This window comes from Melanostigma gelatinosum, assembly GCF_949748355.1.
Source record: "Melanostigma gelatinosum genome assembly, chromosome: 11".
NCBI classification, from domain to species: domain Eukaryota; kingdom Metazoa; phylum Chordata; class Actinopteri; order Perciformes; family Zoarcidae; genus Melanostigma; species Melanostigma gelatinosum.
In genome coordinates, this window is record NC_136644.1 from 18,734,638 (window position 1) to 18,756,985 (window position 22,348).

The 22,348-nt window shown below is 42.8% G+C and overlaps 2 protein-coding genes across 2 annotated transcripts in view; both read left to right on the plus strand.

Moving 5' to 3' along the window:
- cntln (centlein, centrosomal protein) overlaps positions 1-1,468 on the plus strand; it is an 80,178-nt gene extending 78,710 nt beyond the window's left edge. The window contains exon 27 of the mRNA XM_079278851.1: positions 761-1,468. Within this exon, the coding sequence (XP_079134977.1) occupies positions 761-871 (111 nt within the window). The 3' untranslated portion in view covers positions 872-1,468. The remainder of the gene's footprint in view (positions 1-760) is intronic.
- A 10,122-nt stretch (positions 1,469-11,590) lies between these two features.
- The window catches only part of sh3gl2a (SH3 domain containing GRB2 like 2a, endophilin A1), a 39,284-nt gene continuing 28,526 nt past the window's right edge, over positions 11,591-22,348 (plus strand). The window contains exon 1 of the mRNA XM_079278823.1: positions 11,591-11,743. Within this exon, the coding sequence (XP_079134949.1) occupies positions 11,699-11,743 (45 nt within the window). The 5' untranslated portion in view covers positions 11,591-11,698. The remainder of the gene's footprint in view (positions 11,744-22,348) is intronic.

Sequence of the window (22,348 nt, forward strand, 5' to 3'; positions counted from 1 at the left end):
CATTGTTTCTTCCTTCAACGAATACTTCAACCACAAACTGGTCATTTATTTGAAATGTCTATTATGCGCCCCATGTTACCTTGAATTCTTGGAAGAAAATGTTTTTCTCGCAGGTCTCCGCGGTGAACGAAGAATCAAAATGAGAAAAGTCTCAATGAACTGAAATAAACGGGAGCCACCTTTAACAACAGCAAAACTACATCAAAACATTCGTATACAAGCTCTCACACAACTCGTGCAGTATAATCCAAGTCTCATAATCCAGTCGTATGCTAAGTACATCCAAACACATGCATCTTCCCTAAAACATTACTATTTACAACACTTTGGACTGCGTTTGGCTCTGGATTTTGTCAAACAAGCGAGTGTTGCTTTAAGACAGACTTGAAAAAAATGTGAACCTATGCTTTAATACTTAAGAATCGTACATTACTGTACCACTGATTGAGGATGGAATCTTAGAAAACAAGTAAAGTGTGGGATTGGGTGTTGAAGCGTCTGCTGTGTAGCCTGTTTTGTGAATTGCTTTGTCAAAACACACTCGACATGGACGGTCCCTCAAAAGTTTCACAAGTCCTCAGGCCCCATCTGAGCTTCTGTTGTTTCACAAAACAGCACAAAGGCTCTCTGAAAAGCTGCCAGGTGTCAAAAATCGGGCTCTTTTTTTAATAGTGGTGCATTTGTGTGTTTTCCCCATTTTCTCTAACCCCTACTACCACCGCCCCCACACCCTTTTTTCTATCCTTTCCCTCCCCTGCAGATCCCCTCTGCCGGCCAGCTAATGGAGGCTGTGCGCGTGAAGATGAAGGAGAGGAAAGTGCTGACAGAAGAGCTGGCCACGCTCGTAACACCAGTCAGCGAAAAAGCCTGACTCCCTGGGCTGAGGCTGGGAAAACTGTCATCCTCTTCTTTTTCCTCCCTCCCTTCTTCTCTCCCTCCCCGGTTCTTACTCAGTGGGAGCTGGGCTGAGCCAAGCTGAGCCGGGGTAGCAGAACCAATATTTGTAGGAAAAGCGCTGTCGACTCACTCTGGTCCACTGGCTCAACTCAGCAGCCTGGCTTTTGTAAATGAGCCCTCGACATCTGTGTTAGCGCTCAGTGCACTATGTCTGTCAGACAGGGCCCCTTTAGCGCCAAGCTAATTTACAGCGCAGCCACTCTCAACCTGGGGTGATAAGGCAAATGCTTACGTGAATGTTTAAGTTGGACTTCTTCTTTTTTTTTTTGCTCTCTTTTTCCTCTCCACCTAATTTATTTGGCACCTGAAGGACCTTAGGGTGCAGGGACTTGACCTAGCAATGCCAAGTCAACACTTTGAGAAAGTCAAGAGTGCAGCACAGAGCAGAATATTCACTGTGAGGTTGGATCCATTCATCAGACCCGGTACCACACTGCTCTCAGAGAACATGTGCAATGATTGAAGCCCCCTGAATTGTATTCAGCAAATGCACTGAAGGAAATGATCTGTTTGTGGATTATTTGTTGATAATTTCGTAGTTAATTATGTGAAATATCAATGATTTCTGCTGTAAAGCTATTCCAAATTTCAAAATAAAAACCCCTTTCTCTTCTTTTTGTCTTCAAAGACTGCATTATTGAATTTCATGGTCGTATTTCTAAATGGTGTCTTTTATTTTTCCAGCAGTTCAAAGGACTGTCAGTCAGTGTGCGATGGTAACTGAGGGTGCTCTGGTGGACAGCAGGGTTCTCACACCTCTCTCATGATTGACAGCTGACTGTTGGCATGGTTCCTGTCTGTAACATGTGACCCCTGCTGTTGACATCATTAACAAGGGTCCACATGAGCACACACACAGCACAGTACAGGGGTGTTTTAGAGGAGTGGTTACATCCTTAACATAACTACCTCCAACCCCCTTTTATCTGGTTCCCGTATTATTCATTTTCAACATTAAACTATAATCCTGGTCTCCTCTGTCCTTGAGTTGGCATCCTACACAAGAGACCACACACACCTCCCTTCGAGTCATGCTTCTTTTTTTTCTTTTCTTTTTTTGACTCCTTCTATACCTCTCCTAGCTTTTGTTTTCCTCTTCATCTCATTCCCCCTTTCTTTTTGTTATGTATAATTAACAATGGTGTGAAGAATCCTCCGTTAAGGAATTAAAAAGAAATAATTCCACTTTTTAATCCCCCCTCCCTTCTCAAATATATGCTAATGATGTCGTTTTCCTTTATCTTTTTATAATAAAGGATTAGGCCGGGACTGTCTCTCGCTGCAACTCGGGGACCAATTTAGCTAGGATCCAGGAGAGACAAACCCTTGTGGTTAATTACCATTCATTAACATAGTTTGCATCTTTTCTTCCTCTCTAATACCCAGGAGCCAGCCATTGTCAATATTTGTCCCATATAAATTGCTGCAGTTTTTTCCCCCCAGTCACTGTCCTCCAGGGTAATGCAGCTAATGACAAACATTAATAACTCAGAGAAATCCGGTGGCGCAGTGGGTATAAAAGAGCAAAGCATCGGTGCCGCGCAAATTATGTCGGAGCCCCCGCCCTTTGCTGTCTGACTCTCTCTAATTCTCTCTCTTCCTTTTAGCGTGTAATGCATAGTCAACATGTTTGCTCGCCGAGCCCCGGCCTCGGCTGACACACTCGTGCTATTTCTATGACATATTCAAATGTGGGCCCCCTCAGTTGGTACTCCCTTGGGTTTAATTAACCTGGCCTTGCCTCTGACGCTCCCTCAGTGAAGACGTTAAAACGATCTTGAAAACACCCTTCAAACAACCCCCCTCCCAACACACACCATGTCTTCCACTAGGCGCCGTATATGATTCATCTCTTTATTTTCTGTGTAGGAATTGCGGGCCGTTCCCTTCTTTTCTTCTCTTTCACACTCCTTGTCTTCCACCCTTCTTTTCTCGTACAGCTCTCATTAAGAGAGCTTTCCTGTGGGAATTACTTTGATCAGTAGTTCCAAATGCAAACTTCTCCTTCCTTCCCCTTTTATTCATTCCAACACAATCAACTTGGTGTCATGTGTTTCTCTCCGTCTCTATCTCTTTCTCTCGCCCCGACTTCTTTTCAAATCCAACTTTCTTTTTTCAGAGAAAGAACAGTCAAAGCACAAACCGAGAATTTCTGCAGCCTCCAACTGACGCACAATTAGTTCTCGCAAGAGCTCGTCAACCAGCTGTGGAGTGAGTAGAAAACAGCCTCTGGTGATCTCCCTTACTTCACTGACACAGTTTCACACCCAACTATTGCTGCCAATGTACCAATCTGCTTTGATTTCACACGCGCAGACACTTGGCACTGTCTTAAAGAACAAGGTACTTGTGACATACAGCCAAATGTGTTCTTGACAAATGTATAATGCAAGATGTTTACTGTTTTCATTGTGTCTATCCTTCATGTTTGATCCACAGGGAGGAGGTTGTGGAAACAAAAGGTAGATGCTGAGTTCATGACAGAAATCTCAGCGCGCTTCTGTATTTATCTCTTGACTGTTTTTAGTCAAGAGCCTAATTATTATTTGTTCAACTTTTAGATCACAGAAAACGGTGCGACTCCTCAATGCGTCCGTGTGTAGTTTTCTTTTTCATTACATCAGATGCCACCTTAAAAAGAAAAAAAGGGATCACACTCTCCTGATGCACATATGCTATGTATACAACCTCATTGATCTTCACTTCAACAAGTCCCTTATCCTCCTCTACAGCACTGCAGACATGAAACAGCAGCAGATTATGGGTGGATGCGGCCCGCCGTGGGAAGCTAGGGAGCAGATAAAAAGGCCAGCCACTCAGGGGACTAGAGCTATGTTTTGATGCTGTGTGATAAAGCAGAGGCATAGGGCAAGAGGAAGGGGAAAGTTACAGGATCTATATATATATATATATATTATATATCTCCTTTGGCTTCCTTTTTGGGATTTCTCTCCCCTCCCTCTCACCTCTTTGTCTTCTCCATCGTAACCAAGCTGTTCCTGCACTTTTCTTGTTCTTTGACACTCGCACTTTCTCCGTCCCCGTGGACTGTCCTAAGCCTTGCTCATGGCACCTGTCTCTCTAAAGCCATGGCCTGAGCTCCTGGGGAGAGGAAAAAAAGAATGGGAGAGGGGTTGATCTGGCCTCTAATCCACATTCTCTCACAGCGTAGAAGGGAAGCTACAGTCCAGCAACATCACCTCAGAGAGAAGCGACTCGTTGGATGCGACTCGCTGAACCCTCTGGTGTCCTTGTGACTAATCTGGGATGTTGTCTCAAGTAGAAGATGCGTCGCCTAATATCACAGTTCAGTCAAACTCATTCTTGGGTGTACTTTATTGTCATCAGCGATTTCATGCTTTCAAATATGCCAAGCTTCGAAGCGGGGGATATTTTTTTTTTGTGAGGCTCTGAGTTCACCAACTGGCACGCTATCCACAGGACCGTTTTGTTTCGTGCATTCAGAATCAAAATAAACCGCTCAAACAGTATCAGTCTTCATAGCTGTTATGAAATAGAGAGCATCCTTTGTTTTTTGCTCCAGCATATATAATAAGACCGTAGTCTGCGGTGTATAGCTCCTCAAAGCACCTCTCCACCTTGACTAACTTTTCCAAGTGCTCATTAGCGGACTGGCTGAAGTTTGGAGGGTAAGAAGCGGGCTGGCAGATCACCCCCTGTAAAGTAGCACACCTCAGGTAATCACATTAATGAATTCAAGAACCCCCCCTTCCCCATTCACCCACCCCTTATTCCTTTCTCCTCTTCCCTTTACTTACCTGCTCCCGTTCTTCCACAGTGGCGGGTCGGTGCAAAGAGTGCCAAACAACAAAGAAGTGTTTGTTTGCATAATATTAGCACTGCACGCTCGCACACAGTGGCGGGGGCCTGACTGCAGGACTGACTGGAGGCTTCCCATGAACACAGGTGGAGCAGGGCGAGCATCACTGGGACCAATTAGAGCAGAGCACAGGTACATTAGCATGTTTGAGTGGAGTGGGATGGCATGGGGATTGGTAGGCATTACGAAACACATGAACACACGACCATGGCCTGGTGTGTGTTCGTGCTTTGTCTCCAGTGACACGACTGGCATATGTGTGACAAATGACCCCGGGTCTGCTGTCCCAGCCCATCCTGTGTTTTCCACCTGCACCTACGCACACATTTTCCTCACAGATGCAACGGCAGCGTTTGTGGACGCAACTTGTACGGGTGTTCATGTATGATGCGGTACAAACATGACAATTTGTTCCGGTTTTGTGGATAATTTAAAGGAGTGAAAGTTGAGTTTCTTGAGGGTTGTTGCCTCAAAGGTGAACAGAAACAAGCAGGAAGATGTCATTGGAAATGTGTCTAGTTCACAGATGCAGACAATTTATACAATTGACTGTGAGTGCAAGAACAGGTGCTCCACAGCATTTAAAGGGACCGTAGCAAATTAAAGTAAACAATGAATTAGGGTGTTCTGCCTCCTCACAGTTGGTTGACCCCAGAAAACTGCTACGAAGAGCATTCTTGATTTCAGTGCACAATATTATGCTGGACCCTAGTGCACACTAGTTAGTTATGAAGCTCACACACGCCTTTTTTTTTTTACAGACGCTTTTATGTTTCAAAGGTATGACTGCTCGCTCGGCTTGCAGATGTGCTCAGCTTGTCAGTCTTGACAGATTTTGCGCCTAAACTAGGTACCGTATATCGTACCGTCTCGTCACATGATCAAATAGAAACTTGACATCAATTTTACCCAATAATCCTCATTGCATATCTGTATCTGTACATGAAATGATTCATTTTTTTTAAAGGTTTTTTCATGGATTGCTACTGAATGAATGACATGAGATATATAGCAAACGTTTGTCTTTGAACACTGAGGCCCATTTCCTGCCTGACACATTGTTAGAGGTCCCGCTCTGTTTATGGCCCTGGCCCCCATCTAAACGCCCCCAGTTTAGCCGCACTGCCTGCGATGTCTATATTTACGCCCCTGATTGATGGCTGGCCTGAAAGAGGTTCTGGCGACTCGGGTTGGGCACTCATGGTGGAGGAGAACTGTTGACCTCAACCAGGAATATTAGGATGTTGTTTTAAAGAGTTTAAAAGTACAAATACGACTGTCATACATGTTATAAACAGATCACCGTCGCTCTGTTATAAAACACGAACGTGTCAGTAGTGTGTTAATCAGAAAACTTCATGCTGTTCCAACTTTCAGTCAGAGATGATGACAAAAAATGAGACCGGTGGTCAGTGTAATAAAGTTAATGGCAACGATCTCATATTTCTTTTGAGCTCAGCCTCCATCTGTCTGTTCAGTGCAGGTGAGATTTATCGCCTCATGAGTTAAGACAAATGGACACTCACTTCAGGCCACACACGCGCACATACAGATCACTGAGCCGTGGGACCAAGCACTTTATCAGAGCTGCCCCGCCGAGGCCGGCGAGCAGGAAAACTGAGCAAAGAACTGCACTCAGGTCACTGTCCTCTGTTAGCCAACAAGAGCTACTCAGACAAAACAGGTGTTCAGGGTGCTCCTGCAATATACCCTCATACGTACGCAGCTTTCACTGTGGAGCTGGTCTGATCTGATTCATGCAACATACTGTAACCATATGTGTTGAATCTCGAATGGCAGTTTTCACCCTCTTACACCCGTACGCATCTCGATTGCTGCATCATTTCCTACCACCAGGTGGAAGCAAAGCATCATAGATTGGGAATTATTGAGCTGTATAATGTATAAAAACAGGACTTATATACATATTTAGGGGTGGAACGGTACGCGTATTCGTATTGAACCGTTCGGTACGAGGCTCACGGTTCGGTACGCATGACGAACCGAATACGTTTGAAAAAAAATAAATAAATCAATAATTTATTTTTTTATTTTTTAAACCTTTTTTAACCAGGTAGTCCCATTGAGATAAAAAAATCTCTTTTGCAAGATGTAAGTAACAATACTACATAACAGTAAGGAGCAGTTTTTGTTTTTTATGCTTATGTGTTGCTAAGAAGACACCCCAGAAGATGGGTCACTCAGGTATAGTTCCATCATTGTTCAAAGTCAAAGAATAACTTCATGATGTTAGTTGTAATGAATAAATATATTTTAAAATCAAGTACATTTCTCTGGCATTTATAGTTTTCTACTGTACCGAAACGTACCGAACCGTGAGTTTTGTGAACCGTTACACCCCTATACATATTATATACATCTTATTTATAATTATCATTTTGACATCCTCAGTGATTATGTTTTTCACTTTTGACCCCTGAAGTCGTGCATGTTTGTGACGTAGACTGCATGTGGTGGTATCTTAAGTAAGTAAGATGGATATGTGCATCAGTGGTTTGTAAATGACTGAATTGCCTTTGCAACCCATTTTCAGGATAAACTTTTTGACATTTCATTAAAAGCACAAGTTTTGTTTGGTGTGAGCAACGGACAGAGAGAGAGACGGATGGATCGATGGATAGATTGACAATTCCTTTCTTCTTCCACAGGATGGCGCCACTAACATAACAAATGTTTGTCCTTAACCAGCACAGCCTCTTTAAATAATCCGCTGTGGTGGAGTTTGGTCGTCACATGAGTACATAATTAAACACTGTGAGAATAAAAGCCCAGCAAGATCAAGCAGTCAAACCGCAGTGTTGATTATGATGGAGTTGTGGAACAACAAACATACAAAGAGGATGTGTGCGTGTAATTAACTGTTCATATTAAACGTACGCACATCCTGTGTGGATTGGTCCATAGCCTGCGTGTGTTTTGTATTTCTTACACCCAGTGTGTGGTCTAATGGTGACGATTATGTACACTGCATGCGTTAATTACAGGAGTGTATTGGCCTGGTGTACATACATTGTGTTTGCTTTGCAATTACGCGTCGAGATCAAGAGACGAGCTGTGTGTAAACGCGTTACCAATGTTAGAAAGGAGGAGGTCCGAGATGAAAGGTCATAAATATAACATTTCACAACTCTGCTGTATCCTAAAGATTGCGTCTCTCGACTGGATGAATTAAGTTCATACACGGAAGCAGCTTCGAAATATACAGCCTTTATTTGGTTTATTTGGACATTTGACAGTCGCAGATATGGCTGTATTTAGGACGTGAAAGCCCGTTTGGTGATCGTCACTCCGAGTCTTATTCCAGGGCTGTGCCGCAGATCCGTGCAGGATTTAAATCCTATCAGCCAAATGATATCGTGATGGGATTGAGTTTGGGTGGGCCTAGCGGACCGGTACAGTGCGGTTAGAAACGTGTGCATTAGCAGAAATGTGCGTTTTTTTTTTTACTACACAATGTCTTTTAGCTCTATGCGCATTGCATGACACTTATAAGCCCACATCCGCTATTATCTGTGAATGAATTCCGACACACTCACCTTCAGTTTTGTTTGAAATAAATCAGGTATCCAACATAGTGCCATGATACAACAGCAGCACATTGTGCCTTTACGCACCATAGGCGCTATCCGAGTTGACTGATTGATGGCACGAGATGGCACAGGGTCATGATTTTACGTGTTGGTATACTCACTGAAAGTTAGACACTTGAGTTATGTTTTGTCCACAGTGTGGGAAGCTGTCAATAGCTGACAAAAACAATGTCACCATAAGGTCCTTTAAGTGTTCAGAAATATGATCATCTACTCCATCACAACTGGGCAAATTCTTGAGGAGGATCGTGTGATACGATCCAAAGCTCCAGAACACATGGACCGTGTGGTGAGATTGAAAACCGCTGATTCCAGCTGTTTCCAGGGTCAAAAATGAACTTTCGATATCGACATAAATTCAGTAATTAGCATGGATCTCAGTAAACTTCCTCAAGCTACAGTCAAATATAAATGTTGTTTTAATCATTATCATTAAAACGAAGGTATTCTTTTTTTATATATATTCTCGTATTTCTCTCAGCTCACTTTAGTGTGTGAAAGTGTGCAGATGTAGCCTCATTGCTTTTCTTTTATAAGTTTTCATTCGTTGTTCTATTTGTACTGTAGAGTCGGTTTCCCTGATGGAATAGGAGGAACGTCACTAAGTTGTCTCTCTGTTGATGGGCGCTGTCCATGGTGCTGGAGCAGTGTTGCCTGTTAAAGCTGTCAGGTTTCTCTTTACAAGTCATTGCCTCATTAAATGTTTGAGCACCGAAAACTATTTGTATATCCAAGTGTTTCTGTCTTTATTTCTCAGGTGATGGTATTGTGTAAAGCCCCTTCATCTGATTTGAAGTAAAGACAACAAAACATGCAGTAAAGCACATCAAAAGCGTGGTCTATCAATGTTGATACTGAGCGTCGAAACTAGTGGTGGAAGAAGGATTCAGATTATTTACCGATGTACAACTACTAATACTCCAATAGAAGTAGAAGCCCTGCAGTCAGAAACATGACTTAAGTAAAAAGTATTATCAGTAAAATGTACTGAAATGATCCAATGTAAAAATACTCATGCTGTAATAAAAAGCCAACCAACAGTGTTTTACTATTAAATGTGATGTTTTGAGATTAATATTCCTGCTGCATGGATCTGGATGTTGCATTGTAGATCATTTTGACTGTACTTTATATACTGTTGGGTAGTTTAATATACAGCATTGCACAATATTGTATTGTAAGATCAGGATATGTTTAACAATCATATACAATGGTGTGAAAAAGTATTTGCCCCCTTCCAGATTTGTTTGCATATTTGTCACACTTAAATGATTCAGATCATCAAACACATTTTAATATTAGACAAAGATAACCCGAGTAAATACAAAATGCAGTTTTTTAAATGATGATTTCATTTATTAAAAGGGAAAAAAGCTATCCAAACCTACCTGGCCCTATGTGAAAAAGTAATTGCCCCCTAAACCTAATAACTGGTTGTGCCACCCTTGGTAGCAACAACTGCAATCGAGCGTTTGCGATAACTGCCAATGAGTCTTTCACATCATTGTGGAGGAATTTTGGCCCACTCTTCTTTGCAGAATTGTTTTAATTCAGCCACATTGGATGGTTTTCGAGCAGAAACGGCTTGTTTAAGTTCATGCCACAGCATCTCAATCGGATTTAAGTCCGGACTTTGACTCGGCAACTCCAAAACCTTCATTTTGCTTTTTTTGAGCCATTCAGATGTGGACTTGCTGGTGTGTTTCGGATCATTTTCCTGCTGCATAACCCAAGTGTGCATGAGCTTGAGGTCACGAACTGATGGCCGGACATTCTCCTTCAGGATTTTCTGGTAGAGAACAGAATTCATGGTTCCATCAATGATATGGCAAGTCGTCCAGGTCCTGAAGCTGCAAAGCCCCAGACCATCACACTACCACCACCATCTTTGATGGTATGATGTTGTTTTTATGACATGCGTTAGTTTTACGCCGGATGTAACGGGACGCACACCTTCCAAAAAGTTCAACTTTTGTCTCGTCAGTCCACCACTGTTCCAAGTCTTCTCCATTTGTGGATAATGTCTATCACCGTGGTTCGCTGGAGTCCCAAAGCCTTGGAAATGGCTTTGCAACCCTTTCCAGACGTATACATGTCAATTACTTTGTTTCTCATCTGCTCTTGAACTTCTTTAGATCGCAGCATGATGTGTTGCTTTTTGAGATCTTTTACTTCACTTTGTCAGACAGGTTCTCGTTAAGTGATTTCTTGATTCAACAGTCCTGGCAGTAATCAGGCCTGGGTGTGGCTAGTGAAGTTGAACTCAGCTTTCCAAAACATGTGGTTAATCACAGTTCATTCATGATTTATCAAGGAGGGGCAGTTACTTTTTCACATATAGGGCCAGTTTGGATAGCTTTTTTTCCATTAATAAATTAAATGATCATTTAAAAACTGCATTTTGTATTTACTCGGGTTATCTTTGTCTCATATTAAAATGTGTGATGATCTGAATCATTTAAGTGTGACAAATATGCAAACAAATTCAAAAAAATCAGGAAGGGGGCAAATACTTTTTCACATCACTGTATATCTAAAAAGTCAACTTTTCATATAAGAAAAATAGCCCCGTGTTCAGCTCAACGCAGTTCCCAGCTAATCCAAGAAAGGTTTTAATTATGTTGCTTATTTTTCTAAACACAGAGGAACACTTCGTCCTTCAGTTTATCAGAAGAATCCAAAATCACGAAATTTGTAGTTACATAGTTTTCGGGAAGGGTATTTAAAAAAATGGCAATCAGAAAAGTAACTAAAGCTGTAAGATAAATGAAGTGGAGTAGAGAGGCCATAGCTCTGAACTCTGAGATGTAGTGGAGTATCTTCAGTCATCAGTATGAAATTGCATAAAATGGATATACTCATGTACATGCACCTCGACTTTGTAAGCACAGTACTTGAGTAAATGTACTCGGTTACAGTCCAGCACCGGTCTAAAGAGATGTCGCCCTCCCCAAGTTTGTCCTCGTCCATAAACCCGTTGAGATTAGAAACAGCTCAGCCTCCTGCCACACACTCAGCCGTGGTGAGGAGGCGGCCGCTTTAAGAGGAGCTGGCACCGACGTCAGCGCACTTTTTTAGACATGTGGGTCTGACGTCCAATAGCCTGAGCGGGGCTTTAGTCAGCCCCTTTCCCGCAGGAGATCCCTCTGCCGAAGACCAGCGTAGACGGGGGTTCGCCACGGTTGCAAGATCATCACCAGATACAATTAGGGCCGAGATTTTCCTCCCTCACGAACCTGCAGCATCAAGTCCATAATTTACTTCCAGCTAGAACCACCGTGCAGCAACCATGTCTGTAGCGGGGCTGAAGAAGCAATTCCACAAAGCCACTCAGGTAAGAGAGGCACGCGACGCCCTGAACGCCAGATCTCCTCACATCGTCATGTTGGGAGCGTGTTATTGTTAAAAACAACAACAGTGGCGTGGCGTTTTGGACAGTCGAGATTTGTCTCAATTTAACAGCTCGTGTTGTAATCGTTCTCCATCTGTTACCGCTAAAATAAAAACTTGCCTAAATCACTTGCTCATTGAAAAGATGGTGCAGCGTTGCACCAGTGGAATAATGTATTAGGCTACTCGTGTTTTGCACTGCATTTGCCGTTGTAATTCACCGAGGTTATTTGATGCATAACGCCGAAGACATTCATTCATTCATTCATTCATTCGGGCCTGTTTCTGTTTGGCCGTCTGGGAGGCAGGTGGCACGACGATGTGATGATGAGGATGAGGATGATGAGGATGAGTGATCTCGGGGATGTCAGCTCCTCTCGGTACCCTTCAGATGACATTCCGCACAGAAAGAAAGCACCAGAGCTGCACTGATGCGCAAGTTGTTGGCCCAAACGAAGGGCGGTTTAAATCGGTGTTTCGCTCAGCCAACCACAGGGGGAACTCCGACGCGCACCATTGTTATGCAATCGTTAAGTGCGCCTTGGCGGAAATCCGCTCAAACCAGCAGCGACACGCCAGGACCTCGGCGCCCTCTAAACGCAGTTTATCTTTTATTGCAGGACACAGTGCTGAATTAAAGCAAGTTTTCCATTTCTAATGCTGAATCACGTGATATTTCTAGACGTAGGCCTAATGCATGAGACCAGTTCAAGGTTACTCACAGGCTTCCTCGATCCATCCCTTAGTTATTTTGGACTCTCTGTAACATTGGAGGCCATCAGAGTCATGGCCGCAGGTCACCACAGGTCACCTCTGGGATCTTGATGGTCCAAGACTGATCTGTCCCCGCAGCCTTCATCTAACTCCAGGGCTTTGAGTTGACGCTTATTTCCGGTGATAGCTGGGAGTGTTTGGGGAAGGTTTTTGCTCGTGGTGAGTCACAGTAACACTGAGAGTCAGCTTCAGGCCTCACACAGCAGGACACCCGGAGCCTGGTTGAGACACACACACACACACACACACACACACACACACACACACACACACACACACACTGTCCTCACACACACACACACACACACAGGCTGCTTGATCCTGTCCTTGTTCTCCAGTTCACCCACTCTCCAAATTGGCCTTTAGTTTCAGCTCCCAATTGGCTTCATTCCTCATTTTTATAATTCTCAACAGCGTATATCTTGAAGGTTGGCGTCTGTAGATGTTGAAACTCTATTTATTACATGTTGGACCTGAAGAACTGAGACCAAATGCAGCAGTCTGTGAGAACAGGAGTTAATTGCAGATCAGAATAAAATGGTATCTGAGAGTTTCATAACATTGAACAAGAAGAACAATTGGAAAAGCTTGTGTTCTGCTGTTAATGCACTTCTCGGTTTTAAAGCTCATTTGATCAGATTGGAAGCAGACAGCAGCTCACACATAACATTAGATGGCTGCACCGATTGTGTTAATTCTGTCTGATGAGTGTATTGTCACCTATTAGAGCCCCGGCTCTCCCTGCAGATGTTCCTTTACAGCCTCAAATGCCTGTGTGTGTGCGTCAGAGCGTTTATATCTGTAAATACACATACAGTTATGTGGCTCTCAGTGTGCATGCATCAAGACGTGTGGTTGAATGTGTAAATATGCAGGAAATGCGCCTGAATTTGTATATTTGTTTCAGTCTTCATTACAGTTTTACTCCCAATGCGTTTCAGGCAGCTCGAGGCTCAGAGATAGCTGTCTCTGTGGTCTCCTGTCGGCTGTTCCTCAACATTACACACACCCCAACACACACACACAGACACACACACACACACACAGAGTCATCGTCCCAGACTCCCAGTGGCAGAAGGCTCCTATCAACCCCTCTGTTTCCGTGCCATAGCCCTGTAATCCAGGCCCAGACTCACCAAGGCAGCAACCCAGCAATCTGGCTACTTACACGTTACACACACATCCTCCAACCAGACCATAGCAGTGTTCCCACCCCAACACATGAGGAGGCGGTCAGAGGGATTAAGGGATGGGATCAGGGATCTAAAAAGAATCAGACAGGAGTTTGGCAGAATCAGCATAAATGGAAGAGTTTGAATTTTTAGTGAATATGATTATTTGATTTCTTGCCGAGATTTAGATGAGAAGATGGATGCCACTTGCATGTCTTTACAGTAAATACGGTAAAGCTACCTACTAGCAACATGTTATCTTAGCTTAGCATGAAGACTGGAAACAGGGGGAACAGCTCGTCAGGTTCTGTCTCAAGGTAACAAACCCTGTTTCATGGGGTGGCTATGTGCTGGACTATGTCTTGGTTGGGACCAGTATCGTGGAGTCTCCGCTGCTTAAAACTGGGCCAAGACAAGAAATTACCCAGCACTAAGAAAACTTGTCATTTTTACACTGTGGTTTCTGTATGGACTAAACAGGCAAGATATGACATGCTAATTTGTTAGCTTTAGATATGCTATGAAATTGAAATAGAATACTTAACAGACTTGGGGTGGGTGTTATGGAGAAAATTTAAATGTCACAATATTATTAATCACATATGTTGATATTGTAGGGTTGACCATTGGTGCTTTAACAAAATATTTACACAATGATATTTTGTTAAATAATCATCAGTAATTTGAATACCATGAGACTATTTGTACTTTCAAAATAACATCAGCCGGCTATAAAAAAAAATGACACCTTCTACTCCCCTTATCATTTCAAGCTAAGACAATCTTTCAGTCTGGCATATTTCTATAAAGGTGGCGATTGCTGGCCTTTTACGTCACAAGTCAACTTCCCCTCAGAGTCAAATGAGTCATGTGTTGAGCAGATGCTACTTTCATGATGGCGCTGTTCCCATGGACAGAGTCACGTATGCGTGCGAAAGTGTTAATGTGGTGAAGTTTATTTTTCAGGGCTGTTATATCCTCAACTAATGGAGAAATGGGGTAAACTGCATTGTGGGTATTTTACAGTTCTGCTTGTTGTTACATTTCAATCAAACTCCAGTTTTAAAAACTGTATTTTTATATTTGTCTTACGGTTGCAGAGAGAATACTTTATCTCTGTACAGTGAGTGTGTGCTGCCAGCAGGAAGACACAAATATGTTCATTAAATAGAAACTGCATGAGGGAGATGAAGAGGACGGCAAGAAAGCGAGAGAAAGTGTGCCAGAGTGAGAGGAGGGAAACAAAAATAAGTCTTTATTTTCCAGATAAAATAGTTGCTTTGCTTCTTGTCAATGTCAGAAAGATTCCATTACCCTTTAACACAATAATCATAGTCATGAAATGAAATCTAATTGCGCCGATGAATTTAGGATGTCAGTACAACTGATTCAGTATATCATCAGTGACACCAGATTTGAGTCAACGCCATATACACTTCCTTCCAAATTGAGATACTTGGTGTTTAAAATTCGAAATGAAATACTCATGGGAATTTCCTGGCAGCCCAAATTAGAAATTAACATCTGCAGACTGGAAAGACGCATCCCATGGTGAACTCCAGGTAGTGATGTCCCCCCCTTTATGTTTGAGAAATTAATTTCAACATGAGACTGAGAAAAATCTAAAAACATGGCCAAGACACCATCGCTGTGCCGCTGTGGAAACAGCATGAAGTGTTATGTAATGTAGTGCTCTGTATGTAAACAAAATTATCAGTCAAGGCACAGCAGCTACAGTGCATGATGAATCGGTCTCCTTTTAGGTAAGAAACGGCGATCAGATTTGGATGTTGTATATTTCTTACAGTGGGTAACAGAGCAGTAATCCTTTATTTTGTAGTCAGCCCTTGTTCGACTGGAGGTTTCCCAGTGTGTGTGCTGAATACTAACGAGTACGACACGTCTTACTCTCATTGTATTGTGTCTAGCATTATGATTTGGCAATTGGAAACAGTCTTAATTAATTAAGGAATTTCGTGGTCCATTTAAAGTGAATTCTTCATGTATGAGTGTAGATAGAGGCATTTCCGGCTTGACTTTCCTCAGAACAGGGTAATGTGCATATGAGTGTGCATAGTTGGACATCCATGTGTGCCCGTGGACAGCAATGGGGTCTTTGGATGTGACGGACGCCTGCGGGGCTTTAGGGTAGCAGATTGTGAGTGGGTGACTCATCCAGCCTGGATCCTCACTTGGGCCTACTGCAGTAAAACAGCTCCAGCTGGGCGATAACAGATGGGTCGGGAGGGACAAAGAGAGCGGAGCAAGGAAAGAGGGATAAGAAAAGAAAGTGGAAAGAGAAGATCGAAAGCGGCCTTGAGCAGTAATGGGGAGCAGCAGAGAGATAAAGGGAGAATTCAAGACAAGAGATGCTGGAGGCGAGAGCAGGAGGAAGGACTCGGCCAAGTCAAACAGGAGGAAGTGTGGAGGACGCTCGATCTGCCGGGATTTACTTTCTTGGAAGCTTTAGGAGAAACTACATTTTATCAGTTGATATTGGTACTATGCCAGTTTATTTTTTTACTCATGATTCCCGGTCGGCTGCAACTAACGATTGCTTTCACCAAATATGTTTTCAATTAATCTGTTTAAAAAAGTGAAAAATGCCCATCAAAATCCCCCAGAGCTCTTTGCATTGACGTAGTCAGTTCAAATTCCCAAAACATTCAGTTTAGTTCAATCTATGAAAAAAGCAATTTTTTTTTGAGAAGCTAAAACAAGAATATTTTTGGCATGTTTCTTGGAAATTATTCAAATTTGTTCTGAATAAATTTTTTGCAAATCGAGGATTGAGAATCTTCGTGATGTTAATGAAGAATGGTAACTCATTCACCACGTTGGTGACAAAGAGAGTAATGTGCAAGTACCTCAGAGTTCAACTAAACACCCCCCCCGACCTCTACACCCTCACTTCGTGCCTCACTACGTACGTTGCAGTGGCACTGACTGAATCTTGGCGTTCGATGTAAATCATGAGGTTTAGAATTGACCAACATGGGCGTGACTTTGAGGCATCCTGGGCTGAGTATCAAGTGTAGATGCCGCGTGCTGTGTCATGTCTGTTATTTTCTCACGAGTCAGAGGACGGAGACTAATTTTTTTTAAATGATCACTTAAGAGCTGAATGCACTCGTCCCAACCGACCCGGTGCTTCCAGTTTTTGGCCAACTGTGGATCAGCAATGCAGCAAAAGTGATGCTGCACTGGATCCAGTCCAGCAGTCCAGTCCCCTGCAGCAATGTACCGCTCATCTTTTTATCGTGATTTATTTCCTTCCCTCACAGTGACTCTTTTTCTTCCACTCTTGCTTGTTATTTGGCTTCCAGCTTAAAAACAAGTTCTCCCCTCCCCACAGTAGAGCCCTGACTCTGATACGTCTCCGTCAGGACACTCTGCGGCCCTTTGCTTGGGCTTGCTAAGCAGCCATACATTTCTGTTAGCCCTCTGACATGTGCAAACAGTATATTTTCCTCAGATATTGGATCCCAGCTTCTGAAGGCTGCTCCCTTCCCGCAGGTTTCAAATAGGGAATGTGAATGAACAATGTTTAGCCAGTTTAACATCTGTGATTGGCCGACGATGTTCTGAGTGAAGGAAACATTGGTGTCCTCCAGATTCAGTCATTCTCGTTTTGACGGCGATGGTCGCATTAGTGGTTTTGGTTTGTCTATAGAAAGTGAGCTGTGGTTTCTCTCTGCTCCTTTCCACTCCCTTATTTATTATCCTACCTCTCTCTCCCAACATCAGTATTCAGGCCATGGTTGATGTTTTATTCAGGACTGGCATATTATATATTCTGGGCATCAACCACTGCAGGAGAGACGGCCGATGGCTTAGGGCTGGAAAAGGGTATTTCCTAGGACCTGTAATTAAGTGATGGGTAAAGGTTTGTCTTATCAGACATGATGAATGAGAAGGATGAGCTTTGGTACTTTAGCATTCTGCATATTTCACCTTAAAATTTGAAAGGTATTGACCATTTATTTGCCCAAAGTCCAGTAATATTATGCAATATAATAATACCATTAGGTTTTTTGTCAAATGATTATTCCACAGTTAATGTGTCGCAAGAGAGTGAACCAGTTTCCTTTTTCATTTTATTTATTTAATCCTAATTTAAGTTGTCAGTCTCATTGAGATTAGAGAGAGAAGAGAGTCTTGAGAACAAGAAGCATTCACAAGATCACAATCAGCAAAACAGAAGGAACAAAACTAAACAAAAAACAGGAATTAAAACACGACTAATGCCTGGAAATGGCTCGGACATCGATGAGACTAAATTCAACACAAACGCACTTCTACTTCAGGTCACATTTATTACAAAAATCTATAACCCAGAAATCTTCACATTCACTCGTCTGGAAACCCGTTCACCATGTTGATTATTGGCTTTTGTTGTAACTGCCGAGGTGTTGTGGATATAATGAAGGGGCGACGCCACGTAATTTGCAGATATTGATCCCCAGAGACCTTGTGAAGGTATTGTCTGTGATGTCTGGTGCATTTATTCAGGGTCATAGGTCATAGACCAGACACAGGTCATGAGCCAAGTCACCCAAACCAATCACGTTTTCATTCAAGACTTTTTGTTTCAATTAAACCATATAATGATGTTTAAAAAACAACACAAGATGGGACAAAACCACCGTACAACCAATCTAGCTGCACATTGCATTACAAAAAAATCAACAAATTGTTAGACAGAACAAATGTTGTCAGGGTTAACTTATGTCAGAATAAAGGTCATGGGCAACACATAGCAGGTTGGGAGAGGAGATGTGTGTGGCAGTAGTACATCTATTATTTGTGTGATGAAGGTGATAGATTGACATTCGTGGTTCTCAGAGGATGAATCACAGTGTCGTTGGTGATCCTCTCACTTTACTTTTAGCCCCATCATAAGGTTGACGTTTATGGCTTTTGCTGAAATATCCCAATAACTGTTGGATCGACTGCAGTAAAATGTTATACACATAACGACGGTGCCTGTTGACTCAGTCCTCATGACTTTGATGATCCCCTGACCTTTACTCAAGCGAAACCATGAGGCTGACATTTGTCAACGCCATCATCGGGTCAAAATTGGTCCACTACTTGTCAAATACAAAGATAATAACATTCCCATCACCCTCAGATTTACTTTGTGTTTAGAGATAATTACCTCATTTAGAATGCTAACCTGCTAAACAAAGATGGTGAACACAGTAAACATTGCACCTGCTTAATTTCAGCATGGTTACATTGTCATGAGCTGTAGACGTTCTGAACCTTTAGACAAAAACTATTTCTAATATGTATGGGACTGGTTGTCATTTCTGCGTAAACATCATCAGCATTGTAATCAATGCAAAGGATCAGTAAGCGCAGAGTACAGTTGAGGCTGTACTTTGATTGATAACCAACTTGTGGGACAAATACAAATTTGGACCATCAGAAGATAACCAAAGTTCACAAAAACACATAGATGATGGATTCATTTCATGGCAGTTATAAGATATTTCACTAAAAATCAAAATGTCCACCTGATGTAAGAAGGGTTCATCCTTTGAGGACTATGAATGTCTGCACACAATTTCACAGTATAATAACCTATAACCTATCGTTAGCATTGCTAAAAGCAAAATAGAATGACACAGCATGTGCTTTATATTGTAGATGACGCATTTATGTGAAGAGGACATGGTGTGTGGAACAGAAAGTAAGAAAGCGGGAGGAGACACGATACAGAGAGGGGATGGAGCGTAGCAGAGAGCAGGAATAGATGAGAGGAGGAAGTAATGGAGAAAGGAAGATGATGTTGGGAACAAAAGAGAAGAGGAGGCTTTGCTTTCAGGCAGCTGCAGCATCATGCGCTCGGTCTAATGCTAATTTGGCTCATGAGAGGACAGTAACGAGGGTGGGAGGAAACGGAACGTGCTGTATTGTATTAAACATGTTTGCTAAAGCGAGTGTCCAGCAGGTTTTGGGGGGACAGAGTGTATCTTGTTGTGCTTGTATGCTTCCCTTTGTAAAGAAAAAGCCATGTTAGTTGATGTAGCCAATGGACATAGTTAACTCGCCAAATCCTGTGCACACACACACACACACACACACACACACACACACACACACAGCGTCCTCCCACCAACTGCAGAGCTGAGACTGAATGGTTTGACAGGGATTATACTGAGATTAATCAGAGCACAGTGACTTTGCATCCTGTATTGGAGCTGTGTGAGTCAGAATCAGAGCACTTCAGCAGTGATCTGTGAAACGTGGTGCATGTGGCGGACCAGGCCGCCAATTGCACCACGTGCCGGGGTCAGAGATTCACCAATCTTCGTTGCTGGTTTTAAAAATATATTTTTAGTTGATTTCCTCTCTGGATTTTAGTGCTGATTTTACGATCTATTTTCACATTATAAGTCACCACTTCCCCTTACTTTATGTTGCTTTACACTGAAAAACATTATCATGTCTTATTACATGATAAATACTTATCACTAAACTCGCACAGTTATGTGTCATTGCTTTAATGTTTTTGTTTACCGTGCTGTTGAGTCATGAATAATTGAGTCACGCTGGGGCTTTGTGTAAACAAGCCTCTTCATCATCTTCCAGACTTTGGGTAAGCAAAGTCATTTTTCTGCTGTTCAGACTCAATGTGACAAATACCGCCCACAGACTGAGCTGTGGATTAGACACCTTGACTTAAATGCAAATGAAAAATATATTTTTTAATTTGATTGTCTCCAGCATGCATGTAGGTGTGTGTGTGTTTGCACAGGCATGTAAGCAGCTGTTTGCAGTTTATATTAATTCGTTGGTACGTTTTGCATGGGACTAAAGGAAGTATGAATGAATGAATGAATTTTATTTATATAGCGCTTTTCACAGACAGTACTATCACAAAGTGCTTAACAGAGCAGACATTTAAAAGCATAAAAACACAATGTGACCCTACGGTCAATAAATTACATACACAGAGTGAATAAAAAATGTTAAAGAATAAAATTAAAATAAAATAAAAATGTAAAACAAATGTTAAGAGCAGGTCTAGGACATGGGTTTACTTTTACACAAACGCCAGCCTAAACAGGTGGGTTTTTAGCTGGCTTTTAAAAGTATCCACAGTATCTGCGAGGCGTAGAGTTGCAGGCAGAGCATTCCAGAGCCTCGGAGCCACTGCCTCAAAAGCTCGGTCACCACGGGTCTTAAATCGTGTGCGTGGGACTGACAGAAGACCTAGAGCGTTTGACCTGAGAGTGCGGGCGGGTGAATAGGGGCGAAGTAGATCAGCTACATAAGTCGGAGCCTGACCATGAAGTGCTCTGTAAGTGATGGTGAGAATTTTGAAGTGTATCCGAGATGCTACAGGAAGCCAGTGGAGAGATCGGAGTACGGGGGTGATGTGAGACCGTCGGTTTGTCCTGGTGAGTAATCTGGCGGCAGCATTTTGGATGACCTGCAGACGGTTAAGAGCAGATACACTGAGTGATGTAAAAAGTGAGTTGCAGTAGTCAATGCGAGAGGAGATAAATGTGTGTATGATCATTTCTAATTCAGGCGTTGATAATACAGATCTCAGTTTACTGATATTTCTTAGATGGAAGAAACATGACCTGGACAGCTGCTTAACATGAGGGTCAAATGACATGGAGCGATCAAAGAAAATCCCAAGATTGCGCAGGTTGCAATGGGAAGCAGAAGAGAGAGGACTAATAATCTGCCTGATCATGGGGACAAACTCCTCTGGAGCAATAACTAGGACCTCCGTCTTATGCTGCGTTCACACCGGTCGCGTTGATTTTTTGACGCACTGCAAAAAAGCGTCCAACGCACTGCAAAAAAGCGTCCAACGCGCCGCTGGTTGTGTTCACACCGGTCGCTGCAAAATCTCGTAGCGCCGGAGAGGGGGCGTGGTTTATCGTCCTGGAAGCCTCCATCTGGCCGCCATTGTTTTCCGCCGTCAACCATGACAGGAATAAGGACAATTGCTGCTCTGTACGTGTTGTGGAAGTCCCTCAAACGTCGGAATGCCAAACGCAGTCGTCTCTGGGTCCATAACAGCATCCGTAGACGAACACAGCTCGGTGAATTTCACAGACTTCTCCAGGAACTACGTCTGGATGACTACCGCTTCCAGCGCTACATGCGGCTAACCATTAGCCAGTTTGATGACCTGTTGGCTCGGGTCGGTCCCAGGATTTGTCGACTGGACACCTACTACAGGCGTTCCATCTCAGCTGCGGAGCGCCTGTCCGTCTGTCTCCGGTGAGTGGCAGTTCCATAAAATGAATTAATGAAAGAATGAAATAAGTTCAGGCTTTGTCGGTCCACAACAGGGCAAGGAAGCCACTTTAACATAGTTTTTCTGAATGGAGTTTGGATCCATGATGGATCCGAAGTCCGACAATACTCAAAATAACGTAATCTTACGAAAATCACCAGCATTTAAGATGTTTATTATTCATGACAGCAGCTGTGCAGTCATATCAATAAAAACTACTTCTATTAGCAGCTACAGTATGTTCAATAACTCTGTTAAATTGAATGTTCTTCTGTGCTGCAGATATCTTGCTACTGGTGACTCCTTTAGGACCATCGCAAACAGCTTCCGTGTC